The following is a 17583-nucleotide window of genomic DNA, read 5'->3' as shown; positions in this document are numbered from 1 at the left end:
CAAGGGACATTGCGATTGTTTCAAAATTTTTTCCCTATTAAAAAAAAAATGTTGTGACTCACGTTTTTGTAGAAAATTTTCCACATTTACCCATTAATTTTACACATTATCACAAAATAAAGGCTATTCCATATAATCTTTGCACATTATTTCCTGGGGAAAAATTCAAGAGAGGGAAAGGGTATGTATTTTTAAGGCCTTTGATAACCATAGCACCATCATCCCAATCAGAAAGGTGTGAAAATGACCGTTTATGCACACTACAGCCAGCATTAAGTATTATCATCTTCTTAAATTCTGCCTATCCGATGAGAAGAACTATATTACACTGCTGATTTTATTTTCCATTTCTTTGATTTCTAAGGAAATTGATTTATTTTTCATGTTTAATTAACTATCGTTTTTCTTTTGTGAGTTTCCTTTTGTGTTTACAGCCAGCATTTCTACAGGTATATTGACATTTATGAAATCACTAAACTCTTTGTAGATTAAGGATATCAACATTTTGTTATACATGTTAAAATTAATTTTTTCTTAATTGGTCTATTAGTCTGTTTATAGTTTTTCTCTCCCGCTATAGAATTTTTAGTAGTTAAATACTTTTTGTAACTGATTCATAAACATTGGAAATAGTAAGTTATTTGCTCTTTGCAGGATTCACAGTTATTAGATCAACTGTATTAAACACATTATTTAAATTCTATACAACCTTATTTGTCTACTTGCTCTGTCAAGGACTAAATATTGTGATAAATCTTTCCACTTCACTGTATTTCTAAATTTATTTTGTATATTTGGAAACAATGTTGTTTGATACCTAAAGGTTCATGGGATCAAAATCTTCACTGTGAACTGTATTTAGTAACATAAAACTATTTCCAACACAGTGCTTCTCAAAGTGCAGTCCCTGGACCAGCAACATCAGTATCACCTGGGAACCCGTTAGAAATGCAAATTCTTAGGAATCACCTAAGACCTACTGAAAAAAAAAAAGTTATAGGTGTTGGGTCCAGCAATCCGTGTTTTAACAAGCCCTCCAGAAAATTCTGATGCATGGGAAAATTTAAGAACTCACGCTGTAACATTTAATTATTCCATTTTATTAGTTTGTGTGGCATAATTTGATAATTAATTTGTCAGATCCTGATTTCTATTTGTTTACATGTACGTAAAGACATGTCCCAACATTTTCTCGTACTGTCATTCATTAAACAGATACTGTGCTAAGTGCTGGCACAAAATGCTAAGCAAAACAGGCAAAGTTCCTGCCTTCAAGGAGTTTGCAGTCTAACAAAAGGAGATAAAAAAAATCAAAGAGTCACTCAAATTTAAAACTCCATCCACAGTAAGTGCTCTCAAGCAGACATATGCAGTGCTATAAAAATCCATGATAGGGAATTTAATCTAGTTCTGGAAGTAGGAAAGAGAAGCTCAAGTGCAGAGTAAAGATAAGGAATTAACCTTGTCTCTAATGTCTCTAATAAACCATTAACAATTGGATTATTTTAAATCAACCTGACAAGTTTTGCCTTCTAATAAAGGAGATTATGCCATTTGCTTTTATTGCTATAATTGATTTGGTTTTACAATCATGCTCCACCCTTTCTGATTGCTGCCTTAATTCCCAGTTGTTTTATATATGAACTCTTTATTTTTCCATTATTCTCCGATATTCCATTAATTTCCAAGACTGTCTATTGTTTTAGACAATTATATATTTCTCTAATTGTTAATAGTCAAGTGGGAAATGACACTTTTCAGTCTATCACCACTGAGAAAGGTAGTTTAACCCAGTGTTTCTCAAACTTTCGCACATCAAAGAATCATCTAGAAAGACTGTTACAACACAGATTGCTGGGTTCCACCCCAGAAATTTTGATCCTGTAGGTCTGGAGTAGGCCCTAAGAATATACATTTCTAATAAACTTCCAGGAATGCTGATTTGCTGGTCTGGAGTCACACTATGACTAGGAAGGCTTAACCTACTTTACTGTAGCCCTCACCAATTCCTTCTTCCTTTAAAAAAAAAAAAAAAAAAAACCTCATCTTAAATATTTTAGAATAATCTGCCTTCTGCAATTGTATAACCGGATTTGGAACATTTTAAACTAATTTCTAGTTTATCTTGTTTTACTACTCACAGTTCCTCTTATACTATGAATTTCTCACAATTGAGTCTTTAAATGTACTCTATGACTTAGTTCATCAGAGTATATCTTCAAATAATTTTGTGAAGATGGGTACATAGAAAAAAAAAGTATGTTTTTAAGCCCTTGCTTTTCTCTTTACACACAAACCACAGTTTGTCTAGATATAAAATTCTTAGATTACAACCTTTTCCCTTCAAATCTGATCCATTATCTTCTAAGATTTAGTATTGCAGAGAAGTCTGAGTCAAGTCCACCTTGAATTCATGTATAGGTAACTTGCTTTTTTATGCCTGAAAGCTTATACAGGTTTTTTTTTTTTCCCCCTTTATAGTTTTAAAAAGTCACTGAGATCTATGTAGGTACAGGTCTCTTTATACTGAATCTATCTGATGCATGATGAGCCTATTAAATCTGCATATACAGGTCTTCCTTTAGCTGAGCAAATTTTTCTTCCATTAGATCTTAGGAGCACTGTTTCTGGCCACTGGTACTATAACATCAATTATCTGAAACTGGCTCCCTGTTCTCCCTGCTTATCATATTTTCCTCTCATTATCTTCATCTGTTCAAGTTCATCCTTCACATCACTAATTCCAATTTTGCAGATAAACTCAGCTCTTTACTTCATAGAATGTAGTTTTTAATTCTGTTATTACATTTTCTGCTTCCCTGAAATCCTTCCTCGTCTTACTCCTCTCTCTTTGCCTTCTTATTCTGTTGCTTTTTCACCATACAACTCCGGCTCCTTTTTCACAGGGGTCATGCTATGGACCGAACTGTGCCCTCATCCTCAAATTCATACATGGAAACTCTAACTCCTAATATGATAGCATGTAGAGATGGGGCCTTTGGGAGGTAAGCAGGGTTAGATGAGGTCATAAGGGTAGGGTCCTCACCATGGGATTAGTGCCCTTATTAGAAGACAGGACAGAAAGCTTGCTCTCTCTCTCTTTCACCATCATGTCCAGACATATGGTGGCCATCTGCAAGCCAGGAGGAGAGCCCTCAACAGAAGCCTGCCATGCTGGCACCTTGATCTCAGGCTTTCCAGCTTCCAGAACTGTAAGAGATAAATTGTTCAGACCACCCAGTCCACAATATTTTGTTGTGGCAGCCTAAGTGGACTTGTAAGACAGGTCACATTTTCTTATAAGAGATGAAGGTTGTCAAACAGAATGGTCTTCTAGATTTTGTGGTAGATCATTTTCAGAGGTGTGCTCTTCTCTGAGTCTCTTAAATTCTCTTTTTCTTGTTATATGGAATTTACATAGTTCTCTCATTTTAACTATTCAAGTGACTCTTCCTTATTCAGGCATAAAAATCAAGTAACCCATACATGACTCCAGACTTACTCTGTTTCAACAGACCACACAAATGAGTTTTCCTTGATTCTCCCTCTGTCCATTATCATGGAAGTAATTCTTGGATCTGCAGACGAAGAGCAAGTTAAACCCACAAGGCTTCTTGGACCAACTCTCCCTTTTCTAGCAGGATTCTCTGCTCTGTCATTGCCTGGGCTTCTTCCAACCTAAGTACCTAATTCTCTAATGTGCTCAGCTGATGCTGATGTGAAAGGTGTACTTCCCAGCACTCACTCCTGCCGGGGTGTTTCTTCTTCCTCTGACTACAGAGCTTTACTCAGGCAATCAGTCCCTTCAGAATACGTGGTGCCTCTACTGGCTAATCATTTTTAGCGTTCTGTGGCATTGGCCTGCTTATACGTAGCAGAAGCCGAAGAAGCAACATTTTTGTCTCACGAGGCAGCTCCTGAGTGGCAGCAAGGGATGGTCTCACACCACGCCAGCAATCTCAGCTCCATTCAGTCCAGCTGGGAGCACACTGGCAGCCAGACCTAGTCTGATATTCTCAATGCAGTTCTACACTCCTAATAATTTGTGGTAATTCCTCCCAGGTCCTTGCATTGGCTGTCCGTCAGACTTAGTTACAGATACAGAGAACACGCTTCATCTTGTTCTGCATCTTCCTGGGTAATTAACAGGTACCACTTATTTAATGCTTTGCACGCATGTGTAAGGACTAAGCTAATTCTTTTACAAATATAATCTCATCTAAGCCCCATGACAATCCTGAAAGGTGAGTTTTATTGTCATCAGCCCATTTAGAGGTAGAGAAACTATGGATTAGACAGATTAGAAAACTGGTAGGACATCATGCAGCTGTTAAGGGTCGAGCTGGGAGTCCTGTTTGGGTTGGCTCTAAAACTCTTGCCCTTGACTCTTTCTTAGTAACATGTCTCACTTACTACACCTTGGATATGAGCCAGGTGCTCGGCGAGACATTCTGTGTGTGTGCTCCAACAGCACTGAAAAATTCAGAGATGTGCTTGTTCCCAACTTATGGGATGCTCACAAGGGGTAAGGAGCTAGTAAGCTGGTGACGACAGCATTCTAACCCAGGCCTGTCTGATTTCAAAGCCCATTTTCCTAAGGATAATGATACGGTTGGAAGAGCAGCAGTACACTGGGACCACTGCCAGATCCTGCATAGATACTGAACGGGGAGGTCACAGATCCTCTGTTCCTGTCCTATATCTGTCTATGAATGTCTCTCCCACCAGACTATGAATTCTTTTGAATTCTTTTTTGAGATGGGAGTCTTGCTCTGTCACCAGGCTGGAGTACAGTGGTGCGATCTTGGCTCACTGCAAGCTCTACCTCCTGGGCTCAAGCGATTCTCCTGCCTCAGCCTCCTGAGTAGCTGGAACTACAGGCGCCCGCCACCATGGCCGGCTAATTTTTTGTATTTTAGTAGAGACGGGGTTTCACCATGTTGGCCAGGATGGTCTCCATCTCCTGACCTTGTCATTCACCCGCCTTGGCCTCCCAAATTGCTGGGATTACAGGTGAGAGCCACCGCGCCCAGCGTGAATTCTTTGAATGCTGCAAATATGCCTGATTCACTTTTGTGTTTCCCCTGCAGGGTCTAACTTCCTGTATTTGAGCGCTAAGGGTTTCATCATATGCTTTTTTTTTTTTTTTTTGAGACGGAGTCTCACTCTGTCACCCAGGCTGGAGTGCAGTGGTGTGATCTCGGTTCAATGCAACCTCTGCCTCCGGGTTCACGTGATTCTCTTGCCTCAGCATCCCAAGTAGCTGGGGCTATAGGCATGCATAACCACGCCTGGCTAATTTTAGTAGTGATGGGGTTTTGCCATATTGGCCAGGCTGGTCTTGAACTCCCAACCTCAGGTGATCTGCCCATCTCGGCCTTCCAAAGTGCTGGGACTACAGGTGTGAGCCACCGCGCCCGGCCATATTCTTCATCTTTAAGATGATTTTTATGCTCCTGTTTATCGAGTGTTTACTATGCATGTGACAAGCACTGTGCTAACCACTTTATAGACATGATCTCATCTTCAGTTTCCCGAACGCTTTCAGAAGAGTTAAGAAGAAAGCAAAGAATCATCCCATGACCACATGGACAAGGGATGAGGAAGAAAAAGCATTTGGGGGAAGGGGGAGGGGACACACCCAACCCCTTCCAAGAGCTGGGATCAAGTTCTGCCCGAGGAACGTATCCAACTTAAGTGTTTCAGCTCCTCTGATTTTCCTTCACTCAGATATCCTCATCTGCTCGTTCTGATTTTGTGTATATTTTTACAAGCTGCCTTAGATCCTTACAGGAAGGAAGCAGAGACCATAAAGGTCTCTTCTTGCTGGGTAGTAAGTGAGGTACAGAAAACAAAGAGATAAATAGCAGGTATGGCAATTCCTGAACGGCTGGAAAGGACAAGTTTCACTCACTTGTGGTCCCCCAGCACCTGCCCTAGGCTGGCCACCCAGCCCCTCCCAATCCACCTTCCTCCCAGCAGCAAAACCAGGCTTCCTAAAATGCAAATCGGATCAAGTCCCTTCTCCACTTAGTAAACTCTCTGGCTCATTCACCTGGGGATGCTGCCTGCTAGCATTCAAGGCTCTGTAAGACCTGAAGCCATCATCAATTTCTGGGACCAGCAGGGCTCTCCTGCCTTCACATGGGATGCCGGGACTCATCTCCTACCCTCATCCCCACCCGAAAGCTTCCAGCATTCCCTCAGGTCTCCCACAACTCCCTGCAAGCTGTGTTGTAACTGTTCAATGATCTGCTGTCCCCACCCCCAAAGCCCCATCTGAACTACCCAAGGGCAGGACTACACATGTCCTGCACCCTGCTCTGTGCCCACAACACTCAATACAAGTTTATCGAAAACAGGCCAGACGTGTGTGGCTCCTGCCCTCAGGGGGTGTCCTGGGACAGAGACAGAGTATCTACCTGTGGTTGCCCTGGACAGCTCATTCACTGAGAGGCCCCTTCAGGTGACTATGATGTGTTATTTTCCGAGCACCTACTATGTACCAGGCACTGTGCTAACAAGTGGTTCACATCCAGGATCTCATTTAATCCCCCAACAAACCTGTGGGGAAATGTCATCCTCACTCCACGCGTGGGGAGGCTGAGGTTCAGGATGGCTAACAGACCGTGAGGACACCAAGCCTGTAAGCAGTAGCGCCAGGACTCCGTCCCATCCTGGCTGCCTTCACTGCTCTGATCTTGACCCTGTGCTGCCCTGCGGCTCCTCGAAAGCTCCAGTCCTAACACTGACTGGCCCAACTGACACGTGGGCACCATTGCTGCCGTTAAGTGATGCCACGCACTGCTACCCCTGCCCTAGCAGTGAGACTGAGCCCTGCTTCCCTTGGCCAGCCCCCACCCAGCCCTTGTGCCCAGAGGGAATCCCGCATACTTGGCCCGATTTTCTGGAATGGCTCCGGGGGCTCCTCCTTCACTTCGTCAGTGGCCACAACACCTTGGTCGAAGGGGTCTGTGGGAGAACATATGGCTCTCAGCACCCTGGTCCCCCAGGTCTCAGGAGCCCAGCCAGGGACAGAGGAGGTGATGAGCAGCCCCAAGGACTTACCTGCCCGGTTCTCGGGGGCCCCTTCCACACTAAATACTGCGCCCGGGCGGAAGGCAGCAGCCGCAGAAGGAAAGAAGCAAACAGGAGCCCTGTTAGTCCCTGCCCAGAGCAGCCTCTGCTGCCGCTCCCAGCCCCTATCCCCATGGGTTTGCCTTGGGGCCCAGGAGGGCTGCCCTGGCCACTGTGGAAGCCCCCCAAAACCAGGACAACACGAGGATACATCCCAACCAGGACACAGCCTGGGCCTCAATCCCTCGTCCTCACTGGGATGGACATCCACCCATGGTGCAGGCAGACAGTTTGCCTGGATCTGTTTCTGATTGCCAGCATGGCTTCAAGGGGCCAGGGCAGGAGAAAAGAGGAAGAGATCAGGAGGAGAGAGAAAGAGGAGGTGAGAAAAGGGACGGGCCAGTAGTAACAGGTGGTGGGCCTGGTTGTCACAGCTTGAGATGGGCTGAGGGTGTGGGGCTAGACAGGGAACCCCCAAGGCCCTTCCAAGGTCTAAGGCCCTCTTTCTAGGATTTTTAAGACTCAAAAATGTGTTAACTGTATTGTTCTAATTTCTAATTGTATAATCTAAGATGCTAAAAGGCCATCATTCGTTTTTTAAAACCGGTTTAATTTCATCAGAACATAAAAATGCTCAATATGAAACTATAAAATGACTCGATATGAAATTCCAATATTCGACTAATTTTGACCTATAAAAATGGCAATTTCACTTGGGTTAACCTAAATAGAAGTCATGTGGAATATGATGGTGACGTTCCCGCCCCCAGAATCCTCCAGGGCTGGTCATCCCCCTCATGGTTCTGAGTACTGCCTGGCCTTTTTCTGGGTAAGAGGGAGGAGGGAGGTGGGGAGGGCTGGAGGCTGGTGTCTCTGCGGAAGGGCACTTCTTGGCATGACCCCAGCGAGTGAGGGGCCTGACTCACCATCCACTGCGTGCAGGTCTCGGTGCTCTTGGAAACAGCTGTAGTATTTGTACTTCTTCCCGCAGATGTCACACGTGTACCTGAAATTGTCTGCATGGGATGAAAACATACACCTGGTTGGTTACCAGGGCTTCAGTCATGTGGGGTGGGGTTTTTCTGGCCAGATCATCTCAGAAACCAAAGATGAAACTAGCCCAGTCTGGCCCCAACTGAATGACCCCATGGAGAATCAGTTCCTGAGCCAGTCTCTACACCTTGGCACTGCCCAAATCTTCTGGACCACGGAAGGGGATGGCACCGCCTACCCTCTGGAACACCCAGCTTCTCCTCTCCGATATGCAGGAGGATGAAGCTCCTGCCTCAGTGCTGGCCCCACCCTCCACCCCAAGCCAGCCCTGTATTGCCTCCTGGGTCCACAGGATGTAGGCTGGGGTGTCAGGGGTCCTCTGTGGAGATCCAGACCACACAAGGTGACTGGGAGCCCAGAAGTGACTCCAAAACCAACCCCCAAACCTGCCCTAGGTGAGCTGAGTTCCTTGGGGCCTGGTTCCTAAATGGTCTGGCACACTCTTTGCAGAAGCTCTGTGAGAATAACAATCACTGCAGCGCCCATGCCCAGGTGGTACAGCAACCAGGGCAGCAGGCCAGGCTCTTCCCCTCCATCTCCTCCGTTCTTGCCACAGAGGGAGGAAGCAGTCTCTCATTTTACACACGAGGAAACTGAGGATCAGAAGGGACATGCCCCAAGGGCACTGCCGGGAGGGCCTGTGATGAGCAGCCTTGGGGACAGCACCCAGGGCTCCTTGCCTCTTGATCCTCATGCCCTACATCACCCCTTCCCTGTGAGTCTGGGCTAGACCTGGTAACTGACTTCTAATGAACAGAATGCAGTGAAACTGACTGCATATCCCTTCTGAGGGTAGCTTACAAAAGACAGACTTCTGTTTCAAGCATACCTTCTCTCTCTGGCTCACACCTGCTGGCCTCTGGGTTGTGAGCTGCCATAAGAGGATGAAGTGAGGGGTGAGGGCCAGCTGGTCAGGGAGGCTGGGTAGAGACAAGCAAGTGGACAGGTGGCAGCAGATGGTGGGCAGCATGAGAGAGATCCCATGAGAGACCCAGGTGACCAGGAGCTGAGGGCAGCCTCTGGTGAACAGCCAGTGAGGCCCTCAGTCTAAGGGCCTGGGAAGGACAGAACCCTAGCAGGGTTGTTAACCCTGCTAACAACCACGCGAGTGAGTTTAAAAGCAGCTCTTTCTCCAGTCAAGCCTTGAGATGAGACCACAGCCCTGGCCAAGTCCTTGCCTGCAGCCAGGAAAAGACCCAGAGCCAGAGGACCCAGCAAAGCCATATCCAAATTCTTGACCCTAGAAACTGAGGGATAATCAAAGCTTGTTGTTTCCAGTCATTAAGTTTTAAGGACATCTGTTACACAGCAATAGATAATTAACATGGGGTCAGAGTTTGGATGATCCCCCGGGTCTACCCAACATCTGAAGTTGGACACAAGACATGACCCCCTCCACAACGGCACACTCTAAAGTTTGCACTGGCACAGACCTCACGTGTGTGTTCCTTGGGCTGATGCAGGGAGGGCCTATCAATCCCACCTCCCCAGGCACAGGGAGGCTTGGTGGTATGCTCAAGGCTGCCCAGTGGCGGTGGTGGACGGGGGAGGGAGAGCTAGGCTTCAAACATTCACTAACTCCAAGCTAAGGCTGAGTCAGGGCAAGTGGCCCTTCTCTGTCTGAATAAGCCGCAAATCAGTACTGGGCTCGGGGAACTCTCTCCTGGTCCCTCTCCTGTCCCCCAGAACCCAAATACAGGATCTGATGCTTGCCAAATGTGACCTAATACTGTCACAAATACCTATGTGACAGTAGCATGAGGGGCTAATCTTTTATTCCTTAGTGGACAGATGGGTGAGTGAACATGTCTTTATGCTTCTATGTATGACTGTACTATTTTCCTAATAAATAAGTGAAAAGTCCTAGAACTGTTAAGAGAACGTGTGAGACCTCATTTCTAGGCCTGCCTCCACTACTCACAAGCTGTATGGCTCCCCCTCTCTGGGACTTAGTGTCCTCATCTGCAGAATGGGTGGGCTGGACTCAATATTCTCATTTGGGCCCTTTTGGCTCCATGACTCCACGACCAGGCTCCTGCAAAGCAGAGGCCAGGCATTCTAAGCAGGAGCTGCCAGTCTGGGTCAGGGCAGGGCTGCAGGACTGAGAATAAAACAGTGCGAAATGGCCACGGGGAGGAAACTCCACAGGGAGGAAGGGAAAAGTGATGGAGGGACTAAAAATACCCCTGCTATAGAACCCTCAGCAGCCAGCAAGCCTGCGGACAACGGAAGCCAGACGGAACACAACAGATCATTGAGGGGCTGCTGGAGAAGCCAGGGGCCCAGAATAGCTGAGGAAGGAAAGATAAATAGGGAAGTTCTTTAAATGTGTGGCTGACCGCAGTCAGTCCATGGGAGCCGGAAAAGAATGGAGCTATTGAGGGAGACGGGAGCCAAGGGCCAGGCTGGGGCTGGGGCTAGGACTGGGGCTGGGGCAGGATAGGCGGGGCTGGAGGAGGAGGGCCCAGCTCCCACCTCCTCCCAGCTGGGGTCCTGTGGCAGGTGTCTAGCCAACCTGGACCTCAGATTCCTCTCCGGAACATGCTGGCTTCTCCTTTGGCACAAGAATCCAAATGGAGTGGATGGGAACGTGCCTTAGAAGAAATGCTGTTGGGACCCAGGCCAGTTAAAATCCTTTTTCAGCCATCGGCACCTCTTCAAACTGCTCTGGTTTGGGGGTTTGTTGGGCAGGGGGTGGTAATGTTTATTTATTATGTTAAAAATCTTTTTTTATGATGGTGTGGTGTAACAAATCCATAGAACGGGGATTGGCACGCAACAGTCTGTGGGCCAAATCCTGCCCACCATCTGTTTTGGTAAGGAATTCATTTACATATTATCTCTTTTCCTGGCACGTTCCCACTACAAGGGCAGGGCTGAACACTTGTGACGGAGACGTCTGGCCTATGAAGTCTAAAATACTTACCATCTGGTCGTCTACAGAAAAATGTTGCTAACCCCGGGTGTAGAAAAGTGTACAAACGCTAAGTGTACAGCTTGTTCAATTTCCACAAACCGAAACCACCCATGTAACCGACACCCAGCTCAAAAAACAGAACCCAGAAGCCCCTTCCCCAGGGGAACCGCTCTTCTGACTTCTACCGGCAATAGTCAGTTTTAGCTGCTTTTGCCCTTTCTCTACGCACAATCTTAGAGGATGAACCCTGTTTATGCCTGGCCTCTTTTGCTCACCATTGTTTGTGCGTCATCCATGTTGCTGTGTATAGCTATAAATTGTTCATTCTCACTACTGTACAGTAGTCTTCTGTGTCACTAGACTTATCCATTCAATGAGCACTGGGCATTTGGGGGTTTCTAGTTTGTTAGGAATAGTGTGCTAAGAACATTCTAGTTAGCATACAGCAGATATGCACACATTTCTGTTGGCAACATACCTACAGGTGGAACTGTGACTTCTGAAGCTTCGTATTATTGGGTGGGGAGACTCCATCCTAGTCTACACCAGCCCGGCTGCTCGCTTACCAGGTGCTTGGGGTCTAGAACTGGAGGAATGGCAAGCAGGGCCTGTGAGCAGTAGTGCTGTTGCAGATGTCAAAGCCCTGTGCCACCCCAGGTGCTGGGATATGGCACCCCAGGGCAAATCACCAATAAGCAATTAGTGCCCCTGGCTGTGGGGGCTCAGGAGAAAACTTTCCAAAGCAGTGTTTCCCAAAAGTCAGCTACAAAGCCCCAGAGTCACGGGTGAGAGTCAAAAGAACACAAGAAACTGCATATCCTGGGCATCCATGGGAGAGGCACGGCTGTGTCTGTCAATGAAGAGCTGGAAATGTCCACAAGAAAGAAACCTGCTCACCTTAGTGAAACTCAAGGTCTCCCAAAGTTACTCGGCTGGAGAAATTGTCACGGACAGAACACCAGTAACCTTCCCAGAATGAGCTTGCCACGGAGTACGCTTTGGGAAGGGCTGCTCTGAGGCACTGTGTTGTGGTTTTGTAAGGATGGGCTGGCCCCAAAGCTTGGACCCCAGCACTGTGTCTCTCAGAGGCCACCTGGAACAGTTCTGGGGGAGGGAACGAGCAGCTCCTCTTTGTCCCACCCCAAGCCCTCGCCCCTCAGCAGCCCATGGGAGGAAAAAGTACTCACTGCTTTGGGAGGCTCCCTCCCCTGAGGTGGCTTCAGTGTCTGCAAAGAGAGAGAGAGAGGGGGGGAGGGGGGTGAGGCTACCGGGCCAATGATAGGGCCAGCACCAAACACAAGAGAGAACATGGAAGCCACAAGGACGAGCTCACAGTCCCGCCCCGGGCCCCTGATGTCAGCCTCTCCTCCCTGTCTGCCAGGCTCTGGGGGAAACAGATGCCATCCCTCCTGTCTCCAACTCCCAAGCTTGTCATGAGGAACACATGCACTGACCCCAGCACGTGCCCTGTGGGAGCCACTGACACCGAGCAGTGATGAGATGTCCTGGGAGGTGTGACGCCCGTGGGGAGCAGGGGGAGCCCTGGGGTGCAGGCCTAGTGTGTCCTGTGGAGTCTCCCTTCTTCTGCCTGGCACCCTGTCCTACTGATGAAAGTGGGAGGAGAATGGGAAAGGCTGGAGTTGTCAGGGCCTCTGGGGTCACCCACGAGGGGCCCAAGTGGGAAACAGACAGATAGTGGGAGGGGCGGCCCCTGGGCTCTGCCCCAGGGATACTCCTCTCACCTCGGTGTGCCCGCACGTGGGTCTGGAAGCAGTTGTAATACTTGTACTTCTTGCCACAGATTCCACATTCATAAGACCCTGGAAAACAGAAGAGGAAAGGACTGGTCACCCAACCTCTGTGACCACAAGGTCCCAGGACCCACAGGCGATGCCTACAAGTGTGGCTAACTCTCTGTCCCAGGGGCAGAGATGGTTGGTCCCTGGCAAGGAGGCAGCACCGAGCTAGGAGTCAGTAGGCCTGGGTCTAGATCCAGGTTTGCCTCCCACTCTCTTGGGAAAGGCACCCCACCATCTCTGGGCCTCAGTTTCCAAATCTGTAAGATGGAGAAGGTAACTTCTTCAGCTAATTCTCAGCCCTACACCTTGAGGAGAAAAAGGAGATGAACGTAAAAGTGCTCTGAAAGGAATACATTGCATCCACACAAGGAAATCATCACTTCATTGCATTACTGTAATTTCCAGCGACCCCTTTTCCTTGCCAGAATGGGATACAGATTAAGACAGACTGAATCAGACACACCTGGGTCCCTGTCCCTGTTCTGTCACTTACCAGCAGCATGACCTTGGTAATTTCCTTAGGTGCATGCAGCCTCGGTCTGCTGATCTGCAGAATGGGACCACATGTACCTACCTCGTAGGGTGGCCCTTTACTCCCTGTAGGAAGTGCCCAGCCCTGCTATAGACATGCTCGGCAAGGAGAGGACCCCCCAACATCCGCTGAGGGGTTGCCTTGTTCCCTCAGACACACAGAGACCAACACGGTGTAAATGCCTGCCTCTAACCCCCACAGCCCCTTGCCAGGCCCTTCTCCCAGAAGCAGGGAGGCTGAACTGGCTGAGCTCCTAGTGGGCACTGCAGAGAGGTTAAAAGATGAGCCTGCCCATGTAAAGGCCAGAGCAAAGGCCCATGGCAGGAAGCCAAGAAGAGCCCCTCAGATCCAGCCTGGCAGGGACCCCAGGGGCAGAGACCCTGCCTGCTCCCCCTCCTAAATCAGCCCTCATGAAGGCCTGATGCCACCTGGGCCCAGGCCTTGCTCTTCCTAACAGAACAGCCGGGATTGTGGACAAATGCAGAGGCCCTGGCCCACTCCAGGCTTAGCAATCTAGAGTGGCTGGGGTGGGGACTTGCCTATTCCAAGGTCCCCAGGAAATTCTGGTACCCAGCATCTGGGGATGGGAGAGGCAGACCTGGGATAAGAGTCTTAACTCTGCCATTTACTGGCTGGGCCTCAATTTCCTCCTGGGAAAAATGTGGATGATTCAAGCGTGTTGGTGTGAAGACTGAGTTTGCATGAACAGTGTTCCCAGCACAAGACCAGACCCTCCCCATGAAGGTGAAGATCATTAACTCCTACTCCCTTAGTCTTGCCTGGAAGCAGAGGCCCATTTCCTGGGTGTGTACCCGAGGCACAAGGTGAAGGCAGAAGAGCACTGGATGTGGAGTCTGAAGCCTAGTTCAGCTCTGTTATCCCTTAGCTCAGGGGGGGTCCAACCTTTTGGTTTCCCTGGGTCACACCAGAAGAAGAATTGTCTTGGGGCACACATAAAATACATTAACACAAACGATGGCTGATGAGCAAAAAAAAAAAAAAAAAAAAAAAAAAAAAAATACACAAATCACAAATCACAAAAAAAACTCATAAAAGTTTTAAGAAAATTTACAACTCTGTGTTGGGCCGCATTCAAAGCCATCCTGGGCCACATGCGGTCACGGGCCGTGGGTTGTACAAGCTTGCCTTCTGTTCGATCTCGGACACATCCCTTTACCTGTCTGAGCCTCTGTTTCCCCACCTGCAACACCGGACTCCGATTCCTACAATTCATGACTGAGGTCCGTATCAACGAGGTTCATCGTGTGAACCGGCTGGCACACCACAGGTACTGAGGAACAGGAGCCGGTGCCATGGGTACTACTGTGGGTCACTCCAGGGGCCGCTGTCATCCCAACGCCAGCGTGGGATTTAGTAGTCTGTTATTTAGTGGTTTGTATGTGTATTACCCTTGTCACGCAGGGAAAAATACAATCACATGGAGGGCAAAGATCAGATTGCATATTTCTTTGTATTTAGCCCTGTGATTGGCACACAGCGAGGGCTCCATAAATCCATGGTGTCTTGCTGTTGTACTCATCTGTCACTGAGTAATAATGCCTCCAACTCTCTTCCTGCTGCCTCCACCCACTCTTTAGCAGTTTCTGCCAATTCCCTTTCAACCAGTGAAGAATTTACGAGTGCCTGCAACGTGCCGGGCACTGAGGCCCCAGCAATGAGCAAGGTGTGCTCCCTGTCCTCTCTCTAATAGGGAGCAGACAGGCCAGCTGGCACAGGGACAATGCAGGATGATGGCGTTAGGGCAGCAAGTGCAGGGCCTGGGGGCACAGAGGCAGGACCCTAGCCTAACTGCAGTGGGGGGCCCAAGTCAGTGGAGTAGATACTGTTTACAGCCAAGCCAAGTCCTGACTGGCAGGCAGTATGGAGTTTACCCCAAGCTGTGGGAGAGCTGAGGGCACATGCAGCCTTGACTGCAGGTATCACTCCACAGACGGAATCAATGGGGGCATGATGGCTCCTCAGCCTCTCCTCAGCTGGCTCCTAACCCCCAATGCAGAGTAAGACAGCCTGTCTGGAACACGGAGTCTCTGGACTGAGCACTGTGTGCTGGCAGGAGGAACCCTGAGCCTGCCCCTCATGCAGCATAAAACCCACGGCCCCGCCTGCCCCTCGCTCAGCCTAAAACCCAGGGCCCCGCCTGCTCCTCGCTCAGCCTAAAGCCCAGGGCCCCGCCTGCCTCTCACTCAGCCTAAAGCCCAGGACCCCACCTGTGCCTTGCTCAGCCTGACTCTGGGCTTCAGGTTCCCCTATGTGATGGGGCCAGAAAGGTGAGAGGTGGGGCATGGGGAGAGTTTACCAGAGTGGCAGCCCTCAGTGCAGCGATGCCAGCAAACCTGGGTGCAAACCCTGGCTCACCACATCCCAGCAGAGGGAGCCCTGGACAAGTCATGGAACGACCCACACCTCAGGTTTCCTCTCTGTAACACTGTTCACCCCTTGCGGGGATGGGTTGTGAGGGACAACATGGTGGCTCCTTAGCACAGGGCCTGGTCCACAGCAGGCACATGATACAGGTCAGCTGCTATTACTGGCAGCATTTTCCAAAGTTTATTCTTTGGAACCCAACTTCCTGAATGCACCCCAGGAAAAAGAAGACCATGGCCAAGTGCGCATGAGGGAGACCTCGTGGCGTGGCCCGTCCTGGGGAGGCCAGTGTACAGGAGCAGCCGCAGGCCCTGCGAAGTCCTGCAGGGAGAGAGGTCAACTACTGTTTAACCCAGGGTCTCCCAAACACATTTGGCTTGGAACCCTTTTGTCCCCTAGGCCTGTTTCAGAGTTGTGGCCCATAGGAAGTGCTGCCAAAATGCTCTGGACATTCTAGGCGTCCAGATTTCCACGTGCTCTATCATCCCTCCAGTAGTCCAGTACTGGAGTCCAGGGTCCCAGGGCAGGCTTAGATTTGCTCATGTGTAGCCAGGACAGGGGATGAAGAGGGTGGCCCCTCTTGACCCTGAGATGCTAGCAGGGCCTGCTTACTCAGTCTGTAGCTGATGGCTGTGTCCAGCTGTGCCCCCACCCATACTGGCCCCGGATCAGGCACTACCCCTTGGCCATCACGTACCAGATGCATATCTCAATGCTTGGTCAAAAATCCAGGTCCCTGAATACCGGCTTCGCACAGATCCACCGTGGGGGCTGCCTTCGGGCGCTTTTCCATCTGAATTACGTAAGAAATCAGAAAGAGCCCTTAAAGTTGGAGAATGCCTAGAAGGTTAGGGAAGGGGCGAAGTTGGCTGCACTTTGAGAAGTGTGGACAAGATCACACTGCCTACCTCTTCATTAAAAACCCTGTGCTGGCCAAGGGGCATCCACGTGTTCCCCAGGGAGGCTGGCGCACGGCACGGCAGAATATAGCAGCCATGGGCCAACAGCTCCCTGAATTCAGTTTTGTATTTTCTCTGTATTCTGATTCATCACATGATTAGAACACACAATTTCTACCCAAAAACCCTCCAGCAAAATGACCCTCCAAGGAGATGTGCCCCACGGGTGCAGTGCCCATGTATCCCCCGGCCTGTGGCCACCACAGACCCAAACTGATGTAGTGGGGCAAGGAGGGCCTTCTTGGGGACTCAGCTCAGACAGTCCCCAGCCCCGATGCCTGACTCCCTGCCCAGCACGCTCCCTCTTCTGTTCATCCCAGCCACTTTTTTCCTCTATGAACCATGGCTGTCACCATCACCGCCTGTCTGGGTTCACTTCATCTGCAATCTTTCCATGCAGACTGACCTCTGCCCCACTGCATGGGTAAGGAAGCAGAGGCTAGGGCAGCTGTGTGCAGCATCTCACCCAATTCACGTAGCCAGCTAGTGGGCTCAGGGTCCTGGCTCAGGGGCTTCTCACACCAGCTAAGTTCATCCTCACAATTACAGCAGGTAAAGGTGATTATTATCCCCATTTTTCAGGTGAGGAAAGTGAGAACCAGAGGGGCAACGCATAGCACCAGAGGTCGGTCAGATCTGATTTGCTCCCAAGCCACAAAACTAGCCTCTTGGAAAGCACCATGAAGAAATGGTGCTTGTGGGCTGTGCGCGGTGCATCTCAGCATTTTGGGAGGCCAAGGCAGGCAGATCACTTGAGTTCATGAGTTCAAGACTAGCCTGGGCAAGACCCCCATCTCTACAGAAAATACAAAAATTAGCTGGGCATGGTGGAGCGCACCTGTAGTCCCAGCTACTTGGGAG

The 17583-nt window shown here is 49.1% G+C and overlaps 1 protein-coding gene across 17 annotated transcripts in view; it reads right to left on the bottom strand.

The window, feature by feature from the left end:
- The window catches only part of ZNF618 (zinc finger protein 618), a 177798-nt gene that overhangs the window by 39437 nt on the left and 120778 nt on the right, over window positions 1-17583 (bottom strand). For 10 of the 17 annotated variants that reach the window (XM_030920008.1, XM_030920011.1, XM_030920009.1 and 7 more), the window contains exons 4-9: window positions 16461-16556; window positions 12790-12867; window positions 12235-12273; window positions 8004-8093; window positions 7069-7104; window positions 6895-6972 (exon numbers count right to left, since the gene is read on the bottom strand). In XM_030920008.1, the coding sequence (XP_030775868.1) occupies window positions 6895-6972; window positions 7069-7104; window positions 8004-8093; window positions 12235-12273; window positions 12790-12867; window positions 16461-16556 (417 nt within the window). The remainder of the gene's footprint in view (window positions 1-6894; window positions 6973-7068; window positions 7105-8003; window positions 8094-12234; window positions 12274-12789; window positions 12868-16460; window positions 16557-17583) is intronic. The other 7 variants (XM_010370485.2, XM_010370484.2, XM_030920014.1 and 4 more) reach the window with 2 other exon arrangements.

Source organism: Rhinopithecus roxellana, chromosome 16 (genome assembly GCF_007565055.1).
Source record: "Rhinopithecus roxellana isolate Shanxi Qingling chromosome 16, ASM756505v1, whole genome shotgun sequence".
NCBI classification, from domain to species: Eukaryota; Metazoa; Chordata; class Mammalia; order Primates; family Cercopithecidae; genus Rhinopithecus; species Rhinopithecus roxellana.
Note: the sequence above shows the minus strand (reverse complement) of the source record. Positions and strands in the feature narration are given on the sequence as shown.